Genomic DNA, 18,434 nt, shown 5'->3' with positions numbered 1-18,434 from the left:
GTCTGTTGTTTAGTAAGATGGAATATAATACTAAATGAAATTGTGACAGTTGAATACCAAAGTATTGAATGCCTTAAATTGTTTTTCTGATTGAAGTAATAAAGCAGACATTTTAATGGAGGGTCTGAGAAAATTGTAATTCTTCTATAAGAAGATTGAAACTGCAAGTTGGTTTGAAACGTATGGTTGCATGCAGTTAGAAGTAGCATGTTGCATGCAGTTAGAAGCGTATATTTTGACAGCAGAGATAATTTAATAGAGGTGGATGAATTAGGTCTTCAAAAGAAAATATGCTTGTCTTTTTACTGACCAAGTTAATGTCTGTATTCAAATCCCACAGAAAATAGTTAAATTCACTCCTAAACCTACGGAAGAATTGAATTGTTGCAGGAAGCATGTTACTTTATCAAAAAAGATGTTGTATCATAGAGTAATTTTGATTTAGAACTTATTATGCAATATGTACATTGAAAAAAGAATGACATGACGAACAACGTTAATTTGGAACTTTGGATTTTTATGCACAAACACAAGATTTCTTATTTTAATTAAAATTAACTGATTCTATGCTTAGTAGTGACAAATGACTTGAACTATGTATGCTGTATATAGATGATATGCAACTTTTCCTGAATAGTTGTTCCAGTGCATATTAATTCTGACGTGGTATTCCCTCCATTCCATTTGGATGGCCAAAGCAAAACCTGTTTTGAGCAATCTCACAGTTGAGTAGCAAGTAGTAATGATGTTATGCCTGTCACAATTAGTGAATTGGAATCACTTGAAACTCTTAAACATCTTTTTAAAAATTATGTATTCAAAACAAGAAAGGCTGTGTATTTGCCAGTTTGCAAAAAAATTCCTTTAAAAATACTTATGTTTGAAATTTTGCATAGTTCCACATATCATCAGTGAAAAACTGATGAACATTTAAAATAAAGAATTATAGCGACTCCATCTTTGGTTTGAATTTGCAGATGGGTTAGAAGTTGTAGCATGTGTGGCATCTATTATGTTTGAGGGGAGTGGAATTTTTAAGACTGGATGCAGATCATTTTGAAGAAATTAGTTTCTGAACACAGTAACTTAATTTGTGATAAAAGAATATCCTTTTTTTTTTTTTTTTTTTGAATCAGCAATGGGTGTCCACAAATTATTGCTGGTAGTTTGAATTTTGTCAGTTTTTTTGCCTGTAATTGTTGGTCTGTTTATTTTCCATGAGCTGGAATGGCCAGGTATGTTAGCTCTGATGTACAAATTTAGGGGCAAATCTTCAGTTGATATATTGGCATCGGGCCACTTAAGTCACTAAAGGTTTGACAGTGTACACCAGCTGAGGATCTGCCTCTCTGTCTTTTGGATTTCAAGTTTGCTCACTCTTTTTAATTTTGAGGCACATTTAACTTATAGTCAGTTATATTTATGCTATATGTGAATACCCAATTCCTCATGAAAGTTGTAATTTTAACTGTTGTAGGATTTTGCAAACTGTGCCAATAAACTGGTTTGACTGTCCTAACAAATTAAGATAGCTTTTGTGAATCAAGGCACCTTTTGAGTATGTTCTTTCGTTGTATTTTTTGGTCTTCCTCTCTTTTATTTCTCCCACTTCTTTTATCACCTTCTGCTAAAGCAATGCACATCATCCCTTGCCTGGGAGGACTGATCACTTTGTAAATTAACGTGGGAGAGAGAATGGTGGCTATGCTCATTGCTTAAATAAATGTTGGGGCTCTTGAGTTCAGACTGTCTGTCATGCTAATTTGTTGTCTATCTAAGTACTGAGATAATTAAATTTAACCCACTCTGATGCTTAATCTGGATTTAAGACAGTATTCCAGTAGTGAGAGTCAGTGTACATAACTATCTCTCACGCTGTTCTGCTGTTAAAAGTGAAAGAGACCTCTTCAAAAATTGTCTATGTTCAAACCAAACTGCACTGATGTTTTTTAATTATAATCCCCTCTTCAGTGAGGTGCCATCAGTACAGTGTAAAACGTGTGTTGATCAGTTTTAAAAAACTTTTTAAAAGAAAGTGATTCTCCCTTTTTTTTTTCCCCAAAATATTTTCTCTCAGGTAAAGGTTGTGACAGGAAAGGATGGGCAGACTGGTACTCCTGTTGCTATAGCAACTCAGCTTCCTCCAAATGTTTCTGCTGCTTTTTCAACCCAGCAGCAACCGTTTCAGGTACTTTTCAATGGTTCTAAAATGCAGTCTCATCCCAGATTTTTTTTCTTCTTCATTCAGATTTGATATTTTCTAGTAGAATTCATATTTTCCTGAGAGTCCACCCATTGTCATCTAAAATAAACAAAAACAAAAACACCTTCAATTCTTGAAAAGCATGAATGTTTATTGGGTGTTGAGGAAGTTAAATCTTTCTTGTCTCAAAGTTGCTGGCTTATTTCATTAACTTTCAGCTTAAATGTTTTTCACTTTGGTTTGTCGTTTGTTTCCCTAATGTATTTGGTTCATTTGTGCATTCTGCATAATAGCTGTTTGGATTCTTCTGTCTGTGGCATTGTAACTGTGAATTTCTTCTCAGTTTCTTTTCCTCGTTTTTCTTGATTGATTGAATGTTTTTGTACACGTCTGCAGAAGGTATTAGATTTTCCATGCTTGCTTTAGTTCGTATGATGCGTTTTTCCACCAAAAACTGTGGTAACATGAGTGGTCGTAAGTATTACAACTTCTAAAAGAACTTACTCACTTTCATTAGATTTATTATAGATATCAGGCAGAAGAAAAGTGTTCTAGAGGGTCCCATTTTTACAGAAGTTTGTTTTTTGATATTCGCATATTGAAGAAGAATATCTTAAGAGGATCTCCACCTGTAAAGAGAGCTAATTATATAGATTAATGGAGATGCATTTTAACACTAGCTAGCTTGTGTGTACATGAGTGCCCTTCACTAGGCACTTTAGTCCTACTTTGTTGTACCTAGCTGTACACATTGCTCATAAAAGTAAATCCCTAGTAGCTGAATTACTCTCTTTCAGCTGAAATGCTATGCATTTCTATTGTGGTAAAGATCTGAAACAGTAAACTGCATGTGATGGGCTTTATATCCTGCCTTACCTTACGACAGCAATGGGTAACCAACACAAGTAAGTGTGCCGCATGAGTGGGCCGCCTCTGTCTCAGTGGGTGTAAAGATTGAAACCAGTTATGTGCACTAACCATGACCCCAAGAAATGAATAAAATACATTAATATGTGTTGTTGAATATTTCAAAACAAGTAGAACTCCTGTGGTTATTCATATATTAATAGAATTGTCATCAATTTGGGATTAAAAAAAGAAACATTTACAGTTACTTTACAGTATCAAATCCCTGTCTGGCCTCTCCCCTGCCTTCTTTTCTGAGCATATCCCCTCCTTGATCCTCTCCCTCCCTCTCTGCACTTCCAGTGGCATGAGTTAGCTGATTCACACCTCATCCCCTTTCCTTCCCCTCCCACCCAGAGCTTCAGTGCTGCAAATCAGCTGATTCTTGGTGCTCTGGAAGTGCAGGGAGGGAGGAGGAGGAATAAGTAAGTTCAGTGTTCTCATTGTGTGAGAGGCATGGGGAAGGTGGCAGAGAGGAGGTGTACAGATTGCACATTAAATCCCGATGGGCTAAATGCATACCATGGACTAGAGTTGCCCACAACTGCCTTACAACTTATAAGAGAGAAAGCCGTGTTAGTCTGTATCTTCGAGAACAACAAGAAGTCCTGTGGCACCTTATAGACTAATAGATATTTTGGAGCATAAGCTTTCGTGGTCAAAGACCCTCTTCATCAGGTGCATTAGTCATGCGTCTGATGAAGCGGGTCTTTGCCCACGAAAGCTTATGCTCCAAAATATCCGTTAGTCTGTAAGGTGCCACAGGACTTCTTGTTGCCTTACAACTTGTGCAATTCATCTATGTTTAGCCAGATTGCACTGGGGCTTTAAGTCAAGACCATATTGTTGAATGTATTCAAAATATAATTACTATGTAAACTTAAAAAGTGTTCTTAAATAATTTAAAATTGTTTAGCAAAGATGTGGTTGCAGGGCTTTTTAGTGTGACCACTAATTTACATGGGTTTCAAAAGTTCTTGGAAGTCTTTTTTGTATATCACCTTTTCCTTCAATCCTTTTAAAATTCATAGATTTGAAAACAATGCATCATATAACTTTGTATGGCACTTATGAATGACAGTAAGCTCCGCCCATACAAATGACTTCATGGTGTCCACAGGAACTGAGTCACTTCAAAAGGAATACAGCAAACACATTAAAAATATACAGCGTGCAGTGAGTAGTATGGTAATTTCAAAACATTTAGCAGAAGAATGATATTACACCTCACATCCTTACATCTCCTCTCTCTGTTGCTTTTTATAAAACATAGTAGATATCTTGTCATTGAATTTTGAGTGTAATGAGTACACTTTATTGAGCTTATTATAGTGGACATTTGCCTAATAATCATATGGTACCGGGAACATTTTACGGTATACTCTTTCATAGCTGGCATTGTATCACCCAGAACTCTCACATACCCAGTATTTTAACTACAAGTAAATTTTAGTTACGTTTTCCACAAATAAAGTACAGTGAAAGTAAATATAAATAAATATAGCAAATACAGTACAAGTTTATAGTGTACAATAATACTGTTGTTGGTAAATAAAGTACTCTGCATATGTTTGTGTTTGTTTGTTAATATCTAATCTTGTTTTTCTTTAGTATTATGCACTGCTAGGTATACCTCTCTATTAGCCAGAATATTTGAATATCTGGCAGCCTTCCAGTCCTGGGTCTGCTGGATATGAAAGAGTTTACTGTATTAGCTTTAAGTAGACTTAGAAGAACACTTAGAAGAATTTATTTTCTAGAACCAGTGGTGTACAGTTGCATTTCATATAAAACATAGTCTTTGTCCTCAACAGCTTACATTCTAAATTAACTAAAAATAGTGAAAATAACTTAGAAGCTTACAGATATGAAGTGTTCATCCAGAAACTTAAAGTAAATAGATGTGGAAACTGAAGCTTTGAACGATCAGTCAGTAATAGAAGACAAATGAAATACAATAGACCCTGACTTACACGGAGGTTGCATTCCTGTGCATTACTTGCAGGGAGCCAGGAAACTGACCTGTGTAGCAGTGCTGGACAGTTTCCTGTCTCCAGTGAGTAGCACCAAGCTGGAGCCTGGCTCCCAGCTCCCTGCTGCTCACAAGAGCCAGGAAACTGATCAGCTCTGTTGCACTGGTCAGTTTTCTAGCTCCTGTCGGGGCAGCTGTGAAACTGTTCCTGTCAGGAGCGGCGGCCCTGATTCTTGTTGCCCCTGACAAGAATGGACAGGCTGCTGCCCCAACAGGAGTTGGGAGGCTGCTCCTGTCAGTAGCAGCAGCCAAAAGTCAGGCTCTTGGCTGCCTCTACTGCCAGGAGTAGGGAAACGGACCAGCGCTGGTCAATTTCCCGGCTCTTGGCTGCTGCCACTGCCAGGAGTAGGGAAAGGGACCAGCGCTGGTCAATTTCCCAGCAGCCCTGAGTGGTGGGCAGCCGGAAGACAGGTGCCAGCTTCCTGCCACTCATTCGCGCAACTTGAGTGCGCGTATCTCAGTATTCTACTGTAAATGGGATTTAAAATGGGCTTTAGAGGAGGACTTGATGCAAATTGGCCAGAGTTGGATATGTTAAATAATTCTGTGATTGTATAAAAAGTGTGCATTTCTCATTATAACACATTTTTTAAAATGTCATGTTGTACATGTCTGAATTGCCACATTCACCAAGTTTAACTGTTCAGCCTAAAATTTCCCATGCTGGGTGTCTGCTCTAAGATTTTTTCAAAGTTCGACATATTGAATGTGGCATAACATCATTATGTTAGTATAAATAAAAGTAGTGAATTGAAAAGGAAACAATGAAGCCAGACAATTAATCCTTAAGTTTTTAAATAGCATATTGGATGAGCACATACACAGTATAGTTCTGTGCAGTGTCCATCATGCTTACCTAAAAATTCTTAACTAGATGGACACCTTAATACTACTACAGTCTTAATCTTAATACTACATACCACTTACGGTCATAAATGACCATCTGTTATCTCTAGACTTGGACAGGATCTACATATGTGAAGTTAAGCAGAATACTTGCTAAAACACTTAAGTGCAATCAGATGCTATGCATTTAAGAAAGCCTGTCAATGTGGTGGAGAGGAGGGCCGTTGCATAGGGGTCCAGTGCTCCTGCTGCTACTACTTTTGCAGCGGCCTTAGCTTCAGGCTCCTTTGAACTGGCTCAACAGCACCGCTTCACATTACATGGTTGTGTATGTGTGGAGGGGTAGGAGTGGCAGGGCCAGTGCTCTGATCTAGGTGTATAAGGGCTGACTGGCAGAGGCGCTGCCACTTCTGGCGTGTTGAACTGAGCCCCCTCCAACCTTATCCTGGGGCTCATGCTGTCTGTTGGCTCTGCTGCATTTAAGATATGTGTGTTAGTTTGTACTATATAATAGGGCACTGAAAATTTATTTCAGTATAGTTTTGTATTCAGTTTTTTGTACTTTATTTAAATTGGTATGGCTTTTGGTAAAAAGAGGCAAGGGAAGAAAAAGGAATCTCTGAGAACATTGGAGTTGTGAATAGACAAAATGTACCATTTGAGAAGTTACTCTCTTTGGTATTATGTGGTATGTTGTGATAAATCCTTGAGAAGAATTGCTGTTACTACTTTCAATGGCCAATGGAATGTAGAGAATTTCAGAATGGTAAATTAATTACTTTTTAAAGACTAGCATAATTTCCTCTAAAATACAAAAAAAAAGAGGGGGGAGAGAAATAAAGCTATTAGGAGCTTTCTTTAGGTAACTTATTTTTTTCATAGTTTATCTCATTAGTACATTAGGGATGTAAAATCCCATTTAATTGGTTAACTGGTTCAATGTTAGGTTTAACCAGCAAACCAGTTAAATAGGCAGAGGTGGCTGCTGTGGCCAGGCTGGAGCATCTCTGCTGTGGAAAGGGTGGGAGGTGCTCCAGAGCAGCACCCCCCACCCCGGTTTCTGGTGGCCCAGCCCAGGAATGCTGCAGGCAGAGGTGCCCTGGCCAGGTCGGAGCAGCTCCACACTACGACAGCCTTGGGTGGAGCACAGGTGCGGGCATCCCAGCGGGGCCAAAGCAGCCCCCGTCCTCCCTGCTGGAGGTGGGGTACCCCAACCCAGCTGGAGCAGCTTCTGTCAGTGGCCTCCCCAGCTGGTCCTCCTTCCTTCCTAACTGCCCCTCCCCTTCCAGGGCCATCATGGAATCTGGCCTTGCTGGAGTGCCCCTCCCCTCTGTGGCCCTGTGGGGATGGAGCAACTCCCATCATACCGGTTAACTGTAATCGGTAAGCCTCATCTGTTTCGGGTGAAGGTTATTGGTTAAATGATTAAACTTCAACATCCCTAAAGTACATGGTGATAGCATGGATGGTAAAAGGGAAGACCTAACAATCTGATTTGGAAATTCATGCAAAAGACTGTGCTCTCATAAACTCTCCTAGACTTTAAGATCTCACTAGCAATTATGTGAAGCAAGTGAGGGCCAAAAGAACATGCAAATGATCCTACAAACAACCTGCTTTACTTCAAAATTCCAGCATCCATTTGAGTAGCTGTGACATTACGTTCTAGTAGATTGGTTTCTTCCTCTCTGCCTTGTCACCTCTTTTAACCCCATAGTGATATAAAAATAATTCAGTTTTTGACAGAGCTGTTTTTTAATGCAACAACAGTGTGAAGATACATGCACTTTGTATTTTCATTGCAGCATCATGCAGATGGCAGGAAGAGAGATGTCTTGTATATACGTCAATCCTTAATAGCAAAAGGAGCCTAGAAAAATAATGGACATGGATATTTCTTTTCCCACCCTTTTCCTAATTTTAATACTCTTTCCCTAAAATTCAAAATTTATAACACACACACACACAGCTGATTACCTCTTCTTAGTTAGCACAATTATTCTTGAAAGCTGAATAAAAGACTGTGAGGCTCGCTTTACATAGCTTTGTTCTAGGAGTATTTAAACAATTGCCAGAAGATGCTGAACAGGCCTTACTTACCTTTAGAGCATACAGTAATTTTGGAGTGCTAATATTACAAGCAAATATTTTTTGTATTCACTACAACTTTGTGGTGTTACAAGAGAAACTGATGAGATAGCTGAACTTCTATGCTTTTTGTTTTCTTAATAGCAAACACATACAGTGACACCAGTAACGGGGACTGTGAATACCGTAGAAATCGAAGCTTTTAAGAGACAGCAAGCACTTACTTCAGCAGGTATGTTCTTCTTAAGTAATTTAATTTTAAAACAGAAGTCGTACTGGTGCATATTTATGGAAATGTAGCTTTGTCTCACTTTGGCCTTTGGCCTGTTTGTTGAGACTGGTGCGATATACTGTGTTCCACTCTCAACAAATGGGAGTTGATTTAGGCATGTGTAGAAATATTAATAACTCTTCCATTTACCTGAAGAAAGTGGAGGTGGCTATATTGAAATAAAAAGGAACTCTGGGAGCATGTTCCTCATGAATACTACACGTGTAGTAGAATGATAGCTTTTTGAGTTGATGTTGAAATCATGTGTAGTGTATTGTTTTGTAAACTGAACCCATTCCATTGTACCATGCCATAAATGGAATTTGAATATCACAGATTCATCTAAGAGACCACGTATTGAAGTGGGCCGTCATGGGATGGTCTTTCAGCATCCAGGTGTGGCTTCAGGAGTTCCTCTACAACAGCTAATGCCAACGGCACAAGGTACTGTCACTTCATGCCAATAGCAAATTAATTTAGCAAGGAGACGTTGGTGTTGGAACTAGAAACTTAGGTTCCTAGTTTTCTGAGATCCTAGTTCCACCATACACTTCTCCCTGTAAATTAATTTGTGGCATGTAATGCCTGGTTTGTTTAAGGAGCTGAGTGACGGGCTCCAATGGTGCATGTGGGCATGAAAGTACGTCACAGGTGTTTGTGCGAAATGGTTAGGTGCTCTGGATCCAAAAGAAGGGTCTATGAAAAAGTGGCTCCTACTTTGCAATATACATGACAAAAGTTGTTTTCACTGACGGTCAGTCTTGGTCCAAGTGTGTTATGCACAGCATCCTCTATGTGTAACACTCAATGAATTTTGACCTCTTTCTAACTCATTAATAGTTAAAAAACCAATTAGGAAATCCAGAAAACAATTTAGTAAAGATAATGCTTTTATTGTAACTAATTCTTATGCAGAAATTTCTAGCTGCATTCCTTTGCATGAAAGATTGTTTATTGTAATAGTGATTTATTTTTGTCATTGTGATGTGGTATTTTCAAAGTGATGGTACCCTACTACCAAGTAAGTAGCATGTTAAAATGTGTTGGCTTATCTAAACCTGTGCTGGTTAAAGTAGTCAAGAACATTGGTCCTTAAAATTCATGGGTGTTGATTTCCTCTTGCTTTGCAGGTGGAATGCCTCCAACTCCTCAAGCAGTACAACTTACTGGACAGAAACAAAACCAACAACAGTATGACCCATCCAAAGGTCCTCCTGTGCAGAATGCGGCAAGTTTACATACTCCTCCACCTCAACTGCCAGGAAGGCTGCAACCTGCTAATGTCCCCATAACGTCTCTCCCAGCTGCACTGCAGCTTTCACAGCAGCAGCCACAAATAGTAGAGGCTCCAGCACAGCCCCAGATTCAGGTGAAGAACCAGCCGCAAAGCGTACCTATTACTTCTGTTCCACATAGCCAGATCCAGACACCACTTCAACAGCAGGTGCAGCCAGCTCTCCATATACAAGGGCAGACACCAGTGCAAGTGTCCCAGCCGCAAGCTGCACTACAGCAGCAGGTATTTAAATATTTGTGTGTATAATTTGTCTAATGTGAAAAGCTAACTCCTAAACCAGTTCTTGTCACAATAACTGGGAGAATGACAGAAGTTTGTTTTTATAGATTTGTGAAAGATGTTAAATGGTGGAAATTCTGAAACTCTGTGGAGTAAAATGGTAAATTCATGCCTGGTAAAGCATTTTAAGCATAATACTTGTGGCGGATTAGAGTTAGTTCACAATTTGGCCAACACATTCTACTGTAATCAACGTTTAGATAGTGTCTGAGTGTAAAATTCCTTTTCTGTCCATCTAACAAGTCTTGTTTCTTGTGCAGACTGTGACACTGACACGACCATCTGCAGATGCTGCCCAAGCTTCTCAGCGTCTAACGGCGAATTCATTGCCACCCACCTCCTCTGTTTCACCAGTGACTCTCTCAGGCACAGCACCACTTCCTCCATACCCAGTACAGACAAACAGAACCTCCCCAGCAACTAACAAGTCACTGTCTCCTATTGCATCAAAACCTCCAGGTTTAGCTGTAACTACAGCACCTAAAACACAGAGCCCAGCTCAAAATGCAGCAGTGTTACCGCAAGATAGCTCTCAAGACAAACTTGCTGAGCAAGTAAAGCTGGTAAGATATTTTCTTTCAGCACCTAAAAGCCATCAGCATGTACAAAGGTTACATCGTTGAGCTGTTAATACACACAAGAGCACTCTTATTTTTATTTCTTCCATTTTTTAAATTTATTTTATATGCTTTCAAAGCAACTGCTGATGAAAACAGTCTCCTTTGCTAAGTGCAAATTTCTTTGTATTGCTATCATATTGTTCACACCTGATCACTCGAGATCCTGCTGTGGTCAGATGAGTTTTCTGGGAAAACTGAGCCAGATCATTCTGCCTCTTGTGGTTTTTATTTCTCCTAACAGCTAACAAGGGTCTGTAGTGAAGGTGTCTAATCCTTTTTTATATTTTTCTTGGGTAATAAAGCTCTGATTTTAAGGTTGGCTTTTTTTTTTTTTTAAATGATATTCCAGTGTAGTTTCCATAAGTCTTAATAATTGGTTGCAAAGCTTTTGTATGAGTGTCTGTCTTAATGTCTTACAGAAGATACTGAGCATATGATTTGAACTATTATAATTATTGTTAAAATTTAATAGATTTAATGTTAATTTTGCCACTTTGATGCGTAGCATTAAATTTAAATTTAAAATTTGTTTACGATGTTGGGACTTTACAATGCTATTTTTTGCATTCCACTACCATCACAGCTGCAACCAGACAGAGATACGTCATTGAAAGGCATGTGTATATGACATATTTATGGAGGTGGTTTATTTTTTACAGGAAAATCAGATCCATCAACGAATAGCAGAGCTAAGAAAGGAAGGCTTGTGGTCACTGAGACGATTGCCCAAACTCCAGGAGGCCCCAAGACCCAAGTCTCATTGGGATTATCTGCTAGAAGAAATGCAATGGATGGCAACTGATTTTGCTCAAGAGAGAAGGTGGAAGATGGCTACTGCTAAGAAGGTATTTTGGAAATATGTTTAGAAGAGAAATAACTGGCCTTGCTGTCAGCCATTTCTGTAACAATGGATTGAAACAAGTATTTTGTCTAGTTATAATAAAATTGTTGTGTTTTTAGTTGGAAGGAACTGAAATGAGTGCAAACTGTTGGCGTTTCACCTAAATAACTGAACTGATTTTCAGAACAGTTGAGCACCTAACATCTGCTGTTGACGTTAGAGGTGAATGCTGGGTTCGCAGCAGTTTTGAAAATCAAACTACTTATTTAGGTGCATCACTCAAGATTTAGGCTATGTCTACATTAGAAGCATCTGTCGACAGAGAAATATCGGCAGAACCTCTGCCAACAGATTGCTGCTACACACAACTTGCTCTGTCGACAGAGAACTGCCAGACTGCACTGCCCTCTGATGAAGAAAGTGGAATGGCAGCTCTGCAAACGGCTGCCCAAAAGTATCTACACTGAAGTCTGTACACTGTACTTCTGTCGACAGTACTTTGTCAACAGAGTATTGTTCCTCAGTTTTGTGAGGGATAACGCTGTTGAGGCAAATGCAGAGTTCTGTCAAGATTCTGTTGACAGAACACTTTGTGTGTAGGCTCTCTCTGAGTTATGTCGATGGAAGGCCCCTTCTGTTGACCGAACTCTCTAGTGTAGACACAGCATTAGGGTCCTAACTTTAGGCGAGTGTGAAAATTGTGGCCACATTGCTTGTGTCTCAGCCAATCCCCCTCATCCAAAAATAATTAGTAGCACTTTTACTAAAAATACATATACATGTTTTTGGGGAATGGTAATATTTTGTTCAGTTCTGATCAACCCATTTAAATATATAGCATAAACTATTTTGGAGACTGGAAATGAAAATGAGGCATGGAGAGGCTTCCATACAGGGAGATTACTAAGAGAGAACCTGAATGAAGACTATAGAACAGCAGTTCCCAACCTTTTCCAGATGGGGGACCCATTTTGACAATTCAGGAAGACTTGGTGACCCAAGGCAATTCAAAAACAGGGAGTTGAGGTGGGAGATGGGGGAGAGCAGAGTCATAACTAGCTAATTTTGCATCTGAGGCCAGAATATAAAATTGTGTTTATATATTTGTAATATTTATTTCATAGAAAATGGGAAATATATTAATAAAATAATAACACTACATTTACTATAGGTAGTCAGAGTTGTGGTGGTGGAAAGACACTCATCCCCAAACTGTTCCCCCTGGCTTAAACCCCACAATCAGGGGCTAGGGGAGTCACACTGAGAGGTTAGGAATCACTCAGGGGCTGGAGGGGGCTAGGAGAATCACACTTGGGGGCTTCAGGGGCTAGGGAAGTCACACTCAGGGCATAGAAGAGTCATTCTCAGGGGCTGGAGGGTGGTAGAGGGGGCAGGGGAATCACTGACGGGTTGGAGGGGGCTAGGGTAGTGACAATCAGGGGCTGGAGGGGTCTAGGGGAGTCACACTTAGAGGCTAGGAGTCTCTCGGGCTGCAGGGGGCTACGGGTATCTCACTCGGACTAGGGGAGTCACACTCGGGGCTGCAGGGGGCAAGGGGAGTCACACTCGGGCTGCAGGGAGCTGGGGGGTGAGGGGAGTTACACGCGGGCTGCAGGGGGCAAGGGGAGTCACACTTGGGCTGCAGGGAGCTAGAGGGGGCGAGGGGAGTCACACTGGGGCTGCAGGGGGCAAGGGGAGTCACACTCAGGCTGCAGGGAGCTAGGGGGGTGAGGGGAGTCATACTCGGGCTGCAGGGGACTAGGGGAGTCACGGTCGGGCTGCAGGGAGCTAGAGGGGCCAAGGGGAGCCACACTTGCGCTGCAGGGAGCTAGAGGGGGTGAGGGGAGTCATACTCGGGCTGCAAGGGGCTAGGGGAGTCACAGTTGGGCTGCAGGGAGCTAGAGGGGCCAAGGGGAGCCACACTCGGGCTGCAGGGGGCTAGGGGAGTCACACTCGCGCTGCAGGGAGCTAGGGGGGTGAGGGGAGTCATACTCGGGCTGCAGGGGGCTGGGGAGTCACAGTCGGGCTGCAGGGGCCTAGAGGGGGCTAGGGGAGTCGTACTTGTGCTTGGAGGGGGTGAGGGTAGTCACACTCGAGCTGGAGGGAGTTAGGGGAGTCAAACTCAGAGGCTAGGAGGCACACAGGGTTTGAAGAGGGCTAAGGATGTCTTGCTGGGGCTGCAGGGGGCTAGGGGAGTCGTACTCAGGGCTGCAGGGGGCTAGGGAAGTCATACTCAGAGACTAGGAGTCACTCTCAGTCTGGAGGGAGCTAGGGGAGGCACAAGGACCCCCGTGGCTGGAAGCCAGCTGGGGCGTGGAGCTCTCTCCAGCTGCATCAGCCATCCTGGTGTGGGGGGATCCCCAACCCCTGCAGGTGGAAGTTGGCTGGGGCACATCTCCTGCAGAGGCTGGAAGCCAGGGATCTGATCAGCTCTGCCCACCGTCCCACCCTCGGACTCAGACCCCCACCTTACCTGAGTTGGGCACTGCTCCTCAAGTATGCAGTACTCGGCCCTGCAGCTGATCTGGTTCTCAATTTAGTTGATTGGCTTAACTGCCTGACCGCTGTTAATCCAATTAAGAAATGGAGAACCACTTCAGGAAAGTAGTAACAGAGAGAGCCGTGCTAGTGTATATACTATGAAAACAAAAAAGCAGTCCAGTAGCACTTTAAAGACTAACAAAATAATTTATTAGGTGAGCTTTCGTGGGACAGACCCACTTCTTCAGATCATAGCCATACCAGAACAGACTCAATTTTCAAGGCACAGAGAACCAAAAATAGTAATCAAGGCTGGCAAATCAGAAAAAATATTGTTAAGGAGAGCAAATCAGAGAGAGGAGGGGTGGGGGACAGTCAAGAATTAGATAAAGCAAAGTATGTAAAAGAGCCCCTATGATGAGCTAGAAAATTGTCATCCTGGTTCAAACCACGTGTTAATGTGTCAAATTTGAATATAAAAGAGAGTTCAGCAGCCTCTCTTTCCAAACGGCTGTGAAAGTTCCTTTTCAGTAAAGCACAGACTTTCAGGTCATTAACAGAATGGTCCACTCCATTAAAGTGCTGGCTGACAGGTTTTTGAATCAGGAGTGTTTTTATGTCTGTTTTATGCCCATTAATTCTTTGTCTAAGAGAGTTTGAAGTCTGTCCAATATACAGAGCATGTGGGGATTGTTGGCACATGATGCCATATATGATGTTAGTTGAGGAACATGAGAATGTGCCCGTGATTCTGTGAATAACCTGTTTAGGTCCAGTGATGGTATGTGGACAAAGTTGGCAATGGGCCTTGTTGCAAGGAAAAGTTCCAGGATTGGTATCCTTGTGATATAGACTGTGGCTGTTTGTGAGAATGCTCATAAGGTTGGGAGGTTGTCTGTAGGAGAGAACAGGCCTGTCACCTAGGGCCTTCTGAAGTGTGGCATCCTGATTAGGGATCGGTTGTAGGTCTTTAATAATGTGTTGCAGTGGTTTGAGTTGGGGGCTGTAGGTAATGACCAGTGGTGTTCTGTGCTTGGCTTTTTTGGGGCCTATCTTGGAGTAGCTGGTGTCTGGGTATTCGTCTGGCCCTGTCGATTTGTTTTTTTTTTATTTCTCCTGGTGGGTATTCAGGTTAATGAATATTTGGTAGAGATCTTGTAATTTTTGGACTCTGTCAGTAGGATCAGAGCAAATGCAATTGTACCTAAGGGCTTGACTGTAAACAATGGATCTAGTTGTGTGTGCAGGATGGAAGCTAGAAGTATGTAGGTAAATATAGCGATCCGTGGATTTCCAGTAGAGTGTGGTGCTGATCAGGCCATCCTTGTTTTGCACTGTGGTGTCCAGGAAATGTGTATCTCCTGTGGAGTAGTCAAGCCATAAGTTGATGGTGGGGTGCAGATTGTTAGTCTCTGTGGAGTTCTCTAGAGTCTCTATACCATTGGTCCAAATGATAAAGATGTCGTCGATGTATTGAAAGTAAAGGAGAGGTATTAGGGGACGAGAGCTGAGCAATCGTTGTTTCAGGTCAGCCACAAATATATTAGCATATTGGGGGGGGCCATGCGGGTGCCTGTAGCAGTTCCACTAATCTGGAGGTATAAATTGTCCCCATCTCAGAAATAATTGTGGTTGAGAACAAAGTTACAGAGGTCAGACACCAGATTGGCTGTGGAGATATCAGGGATGGTATTCCTGATTGCTTGTAATCTGTCTTCATGTGGAATATTAGTGTACAGAGCCTCTACATCCATGGTGGCAAGGATGGTGTTGTCAGGAAGTTTTCTGATGTTTTGTAACTTCCTCAGGAAGTCTGTGGTATCTCCGAGATAGCTGGGAGTGTTGGTGGCACAGGGTTTGAGGAGGGAGTCCACATAAGTGGATAGTCTGGTGGTAAAGGTGCCAACACCCAAAATGATAGGGCGTCCGGGGTTTCCAGGTTTGTGGATTTTGGGAAGTAAATAGAATAATCCAGGTTGGGGCTCAGATGACGTGTCTGAGTTAATAAGGTCCCAAGTAGCTGCAGGGAGTTCTTTAAGTAGTTGTAACTTCTTTTGGAATTCCAAAGTGGGATCAGAGGGCAGAGGTATGTAAAATTTGGTTTTGGAGAATTGTCTGGCTGCCTCCTGTACACACACAACTAGATCCCTCCCCTTCTGCTCTCTGATTTGCTCACCTTGATGATAATTTTTCTGATTTTGTTAACTTTGATTACTATTTTTGGTTCTCTGTGTCTTAAATATTGAGTCTGTTCTGGTATGGCTATGATCTGAAGAAGTGAGTCTGTCCCATGAAAGCTCATCACCTAATAAATTATTTTGTTAGTCTTTAAAGTGCTATTGTACTGCTTTTTTGTTTTCACTTTAGGAGTGTGAATGCCTTCTTACTAGCCACCTGTGGAGCTGCCCAGCCCAGCTAGTGACCCTTTTGAAATGTAATTGCGAGCCATGTTTGGGCCCCGACCCATAGGTTGGGAAACCCTGCGATAAAATATTGACTATGCCAGAGAAGTAAATCAATTACTACTCTTTACTTATACTCATCAAACAAAAGCAAGAGAATAGTCAAAACTAAAAGCTGAAATCTTTGGAAAATGTTGCCACAAGATATTATTAATTGGTAGCTTTTAGTAGAAGCATTTATAATAAGGATTATGTTCTTTTGTAAGTGAGAATATCCAAAATTAACATTTGGTTTTGAAAAAAGTATTTTTTGTAACTGTTAGCGTGTCAGTACATAAGTCACTAAAGCTATGTCAATACAACATGATAAAGTCGATTGTAAGGCAGTTAGCTGAATTTTACAATGTCAGTGTCTTCACCGTGAATGTCATTAAGTCAATTTTAGGAAGCGGTAAGGTTGATATCGTTACACCGACCATGCAAGTCGGCATAGTGCCAAGTTCGAATTTAAAGGGTCGGATTAATGCTAGTGCAGGAACAGCATTTATTTAAATTGACTTTGTTGGCTTCTAGAGGTTTCCTGCATGTATCCCACAATGCCCCATGGTTGTTCACTCTGGTCACTTCCATCTCAGCTGCTCTCCATGTGCACCAGAAGTAGGTAACAGGAAGCCCACAAGTTTGAATTTGGCACCAGGAAGCCCGGGAAATTTGAGTTGGCACCTGGAAGCCTGAATTAATTTGTTTCTAACCATCAGATTAGTAGCCATGGCATTGCATCAGTAGCTATCACATCACATTGCATCTATATCCATAGCATCTATAGCCATCTTCCAGCCCTCTTTCCATCATGAAGAGTAAGGCTTCTGATCGGAGTTCTCAGGATCACAAGAGAGCTCCAACATGGTCCCATAACAAGATCATGGCTCTCCTAGCTGTTTGTGGGGAAGAGTCAGAGGCAGGCAGACTTAGTCTGCAAGCGAAATGTAGACATTTATGAAAAGATGTTGCATGGAATGATCGCCACAGGTTACTCCTGGGACACTCAGCAATGCTGGGTGAAAGTGAAAGAACTTCAGCAGAGCTATGATAAAGTCTGGGAAACCAACGGGCGATCCAGGTCAACTCCCAAGATGCACCAGTATTATGAACAGCTGGAGGCCATTCTTGTGAGGAGCCCAATCATGTTGCCCAATCTTAGTTGGGACTCTTCGGGAGGCCTTTCTGTGGAATCTGGGGGTTGCTGAGAGGAGCTGAGCCTAGAGGAGGAGCAGGGGAAGAGGCCAATGAAGAGGAGGATGTGGGCAATCAGCAGGGGTCCAATGAAGCTTATCCTGACAGCCCAGAGCTCTTCACCTTCGACCTTGAGCTTGTCCCCTCCATGCTGACACAGGAACCCCCAGGGCCCAGCTGTTCTGGTGAGTGTTTTTTTTTCTAGAATACTACAAGTGGGTTATGGCTGTGTTCGGGTACTGGTTTTCTACGTGGGGCACATTCTTTGAAACTGCTACAAGCAGGTTGCGGCTCAGGCATCATGAATATATGCTCCTCAGGACAGCTTGTTGATGTTTCTGGGGTGGAGCACTTACCCTTTTTGAAGATCCCCAGGAAAGTCTCATCAGGTACTCTTGTATTTTTTCCACAAGATTTTTGGGCAGGCCTGACTTATTGTGGCTTCCACAAGAGCACACCTTGCCGTGCCTGGCAATCAGATGCACACAATGAGCATCTCTTCTTTTTTATTGTCTGTTATTCTTAGGAGGGTGATGTCTTCTCTGGCAACCTAAAGAAGCACAGAAATTTTGGATTAGATTTTTTTTTTTTTGCAGTACTCCTTGCCCATTTAAATTTCCCAGGATTGCATTGCCAAATCACGTGGCTGGTGGGCTCTCTGTCTCATCTACCCCCTTCCCCTGCATGGCTGGCAGGCTCTCCTGGCCGTCTCCCCTCAATCACACTGCAGGCTTGATTGGGAGCTGCCGAGAAACCCTTTTCCCCTGGCCACTTGGCTGCAAACCTTTTTCCCTCACCTTTCTTTGCGCTTTACAGAGATCCTCCCCACCCAGCCGGCCATGTGGCTGGAATCGAACCCTTTCCCCTAGCCATACAGATGCTGGTCTCTGTGGACCCTGCTCCCAGACATCCTTCTGTCCAGTGCAGGCTTTCCC

At 42.0% G+C, this 18,434-nt stretch overlaps 1 protein-coding gene across 7 annotated transcripts in view; it reads left to right on the top strand.

The window, feature by feature from the left end:
- EP400 (E1A binding protein p400) overlaps positions 1-18,434 on the top strand; it is a 116,407-nt gene that overhangs the window by 10,265 nt on the left and 87,708 nt on the right. For 6 of the 7 annotated variants that reach the window (XM_075012363.1, XM_075012361.1, XM_075012359.1 and 3 more), the window contains 6 exons: positions 2,078-2,188; positions 8,220-8,307; positions 8,683-8,790; positions 9,477-9,865; positions 10,183-10,485; positions 11,202-11,387. In XM_075012363.1, the coding sequence (XP_074868464.1) occupies positions 2,078-2,188; positions 8,220-8,307; positions 8,683-8,790; positions 9,477-9,865; positions 10,183-10,485; positions 11,202-11,387 (1,185 nt within the window). The remainder of the gene's footprint in view (positions 1-2,077; positions 2,189-8,219; positions 8,308-8,682; positions 8,791-9,476; positions 9,866-10,182; positions 10,486-11,201; positions 11,388-18,434) is intronic. The other variant, XM_075012362.1, reaches the window with a different exon arrangement.

Source organism: Carettochelys insculpta, chromosome 18 (assembly GCF_033958435.1).
Source record: "Carettochelys insculpta isolate YL-2023 chromosome 18, ASM3395843v1, whole genome shotgun sequence".
NCBI lineage: Eukaryota > Metazoa > Chordata > Testudines > Carettochelyidae > Carettochelys > Carettochelys insculpta.
Note: the sequence above shows the minus strand (reverse complement) of the source record. Positions and strands in the feature narration are given on the sequence as shown.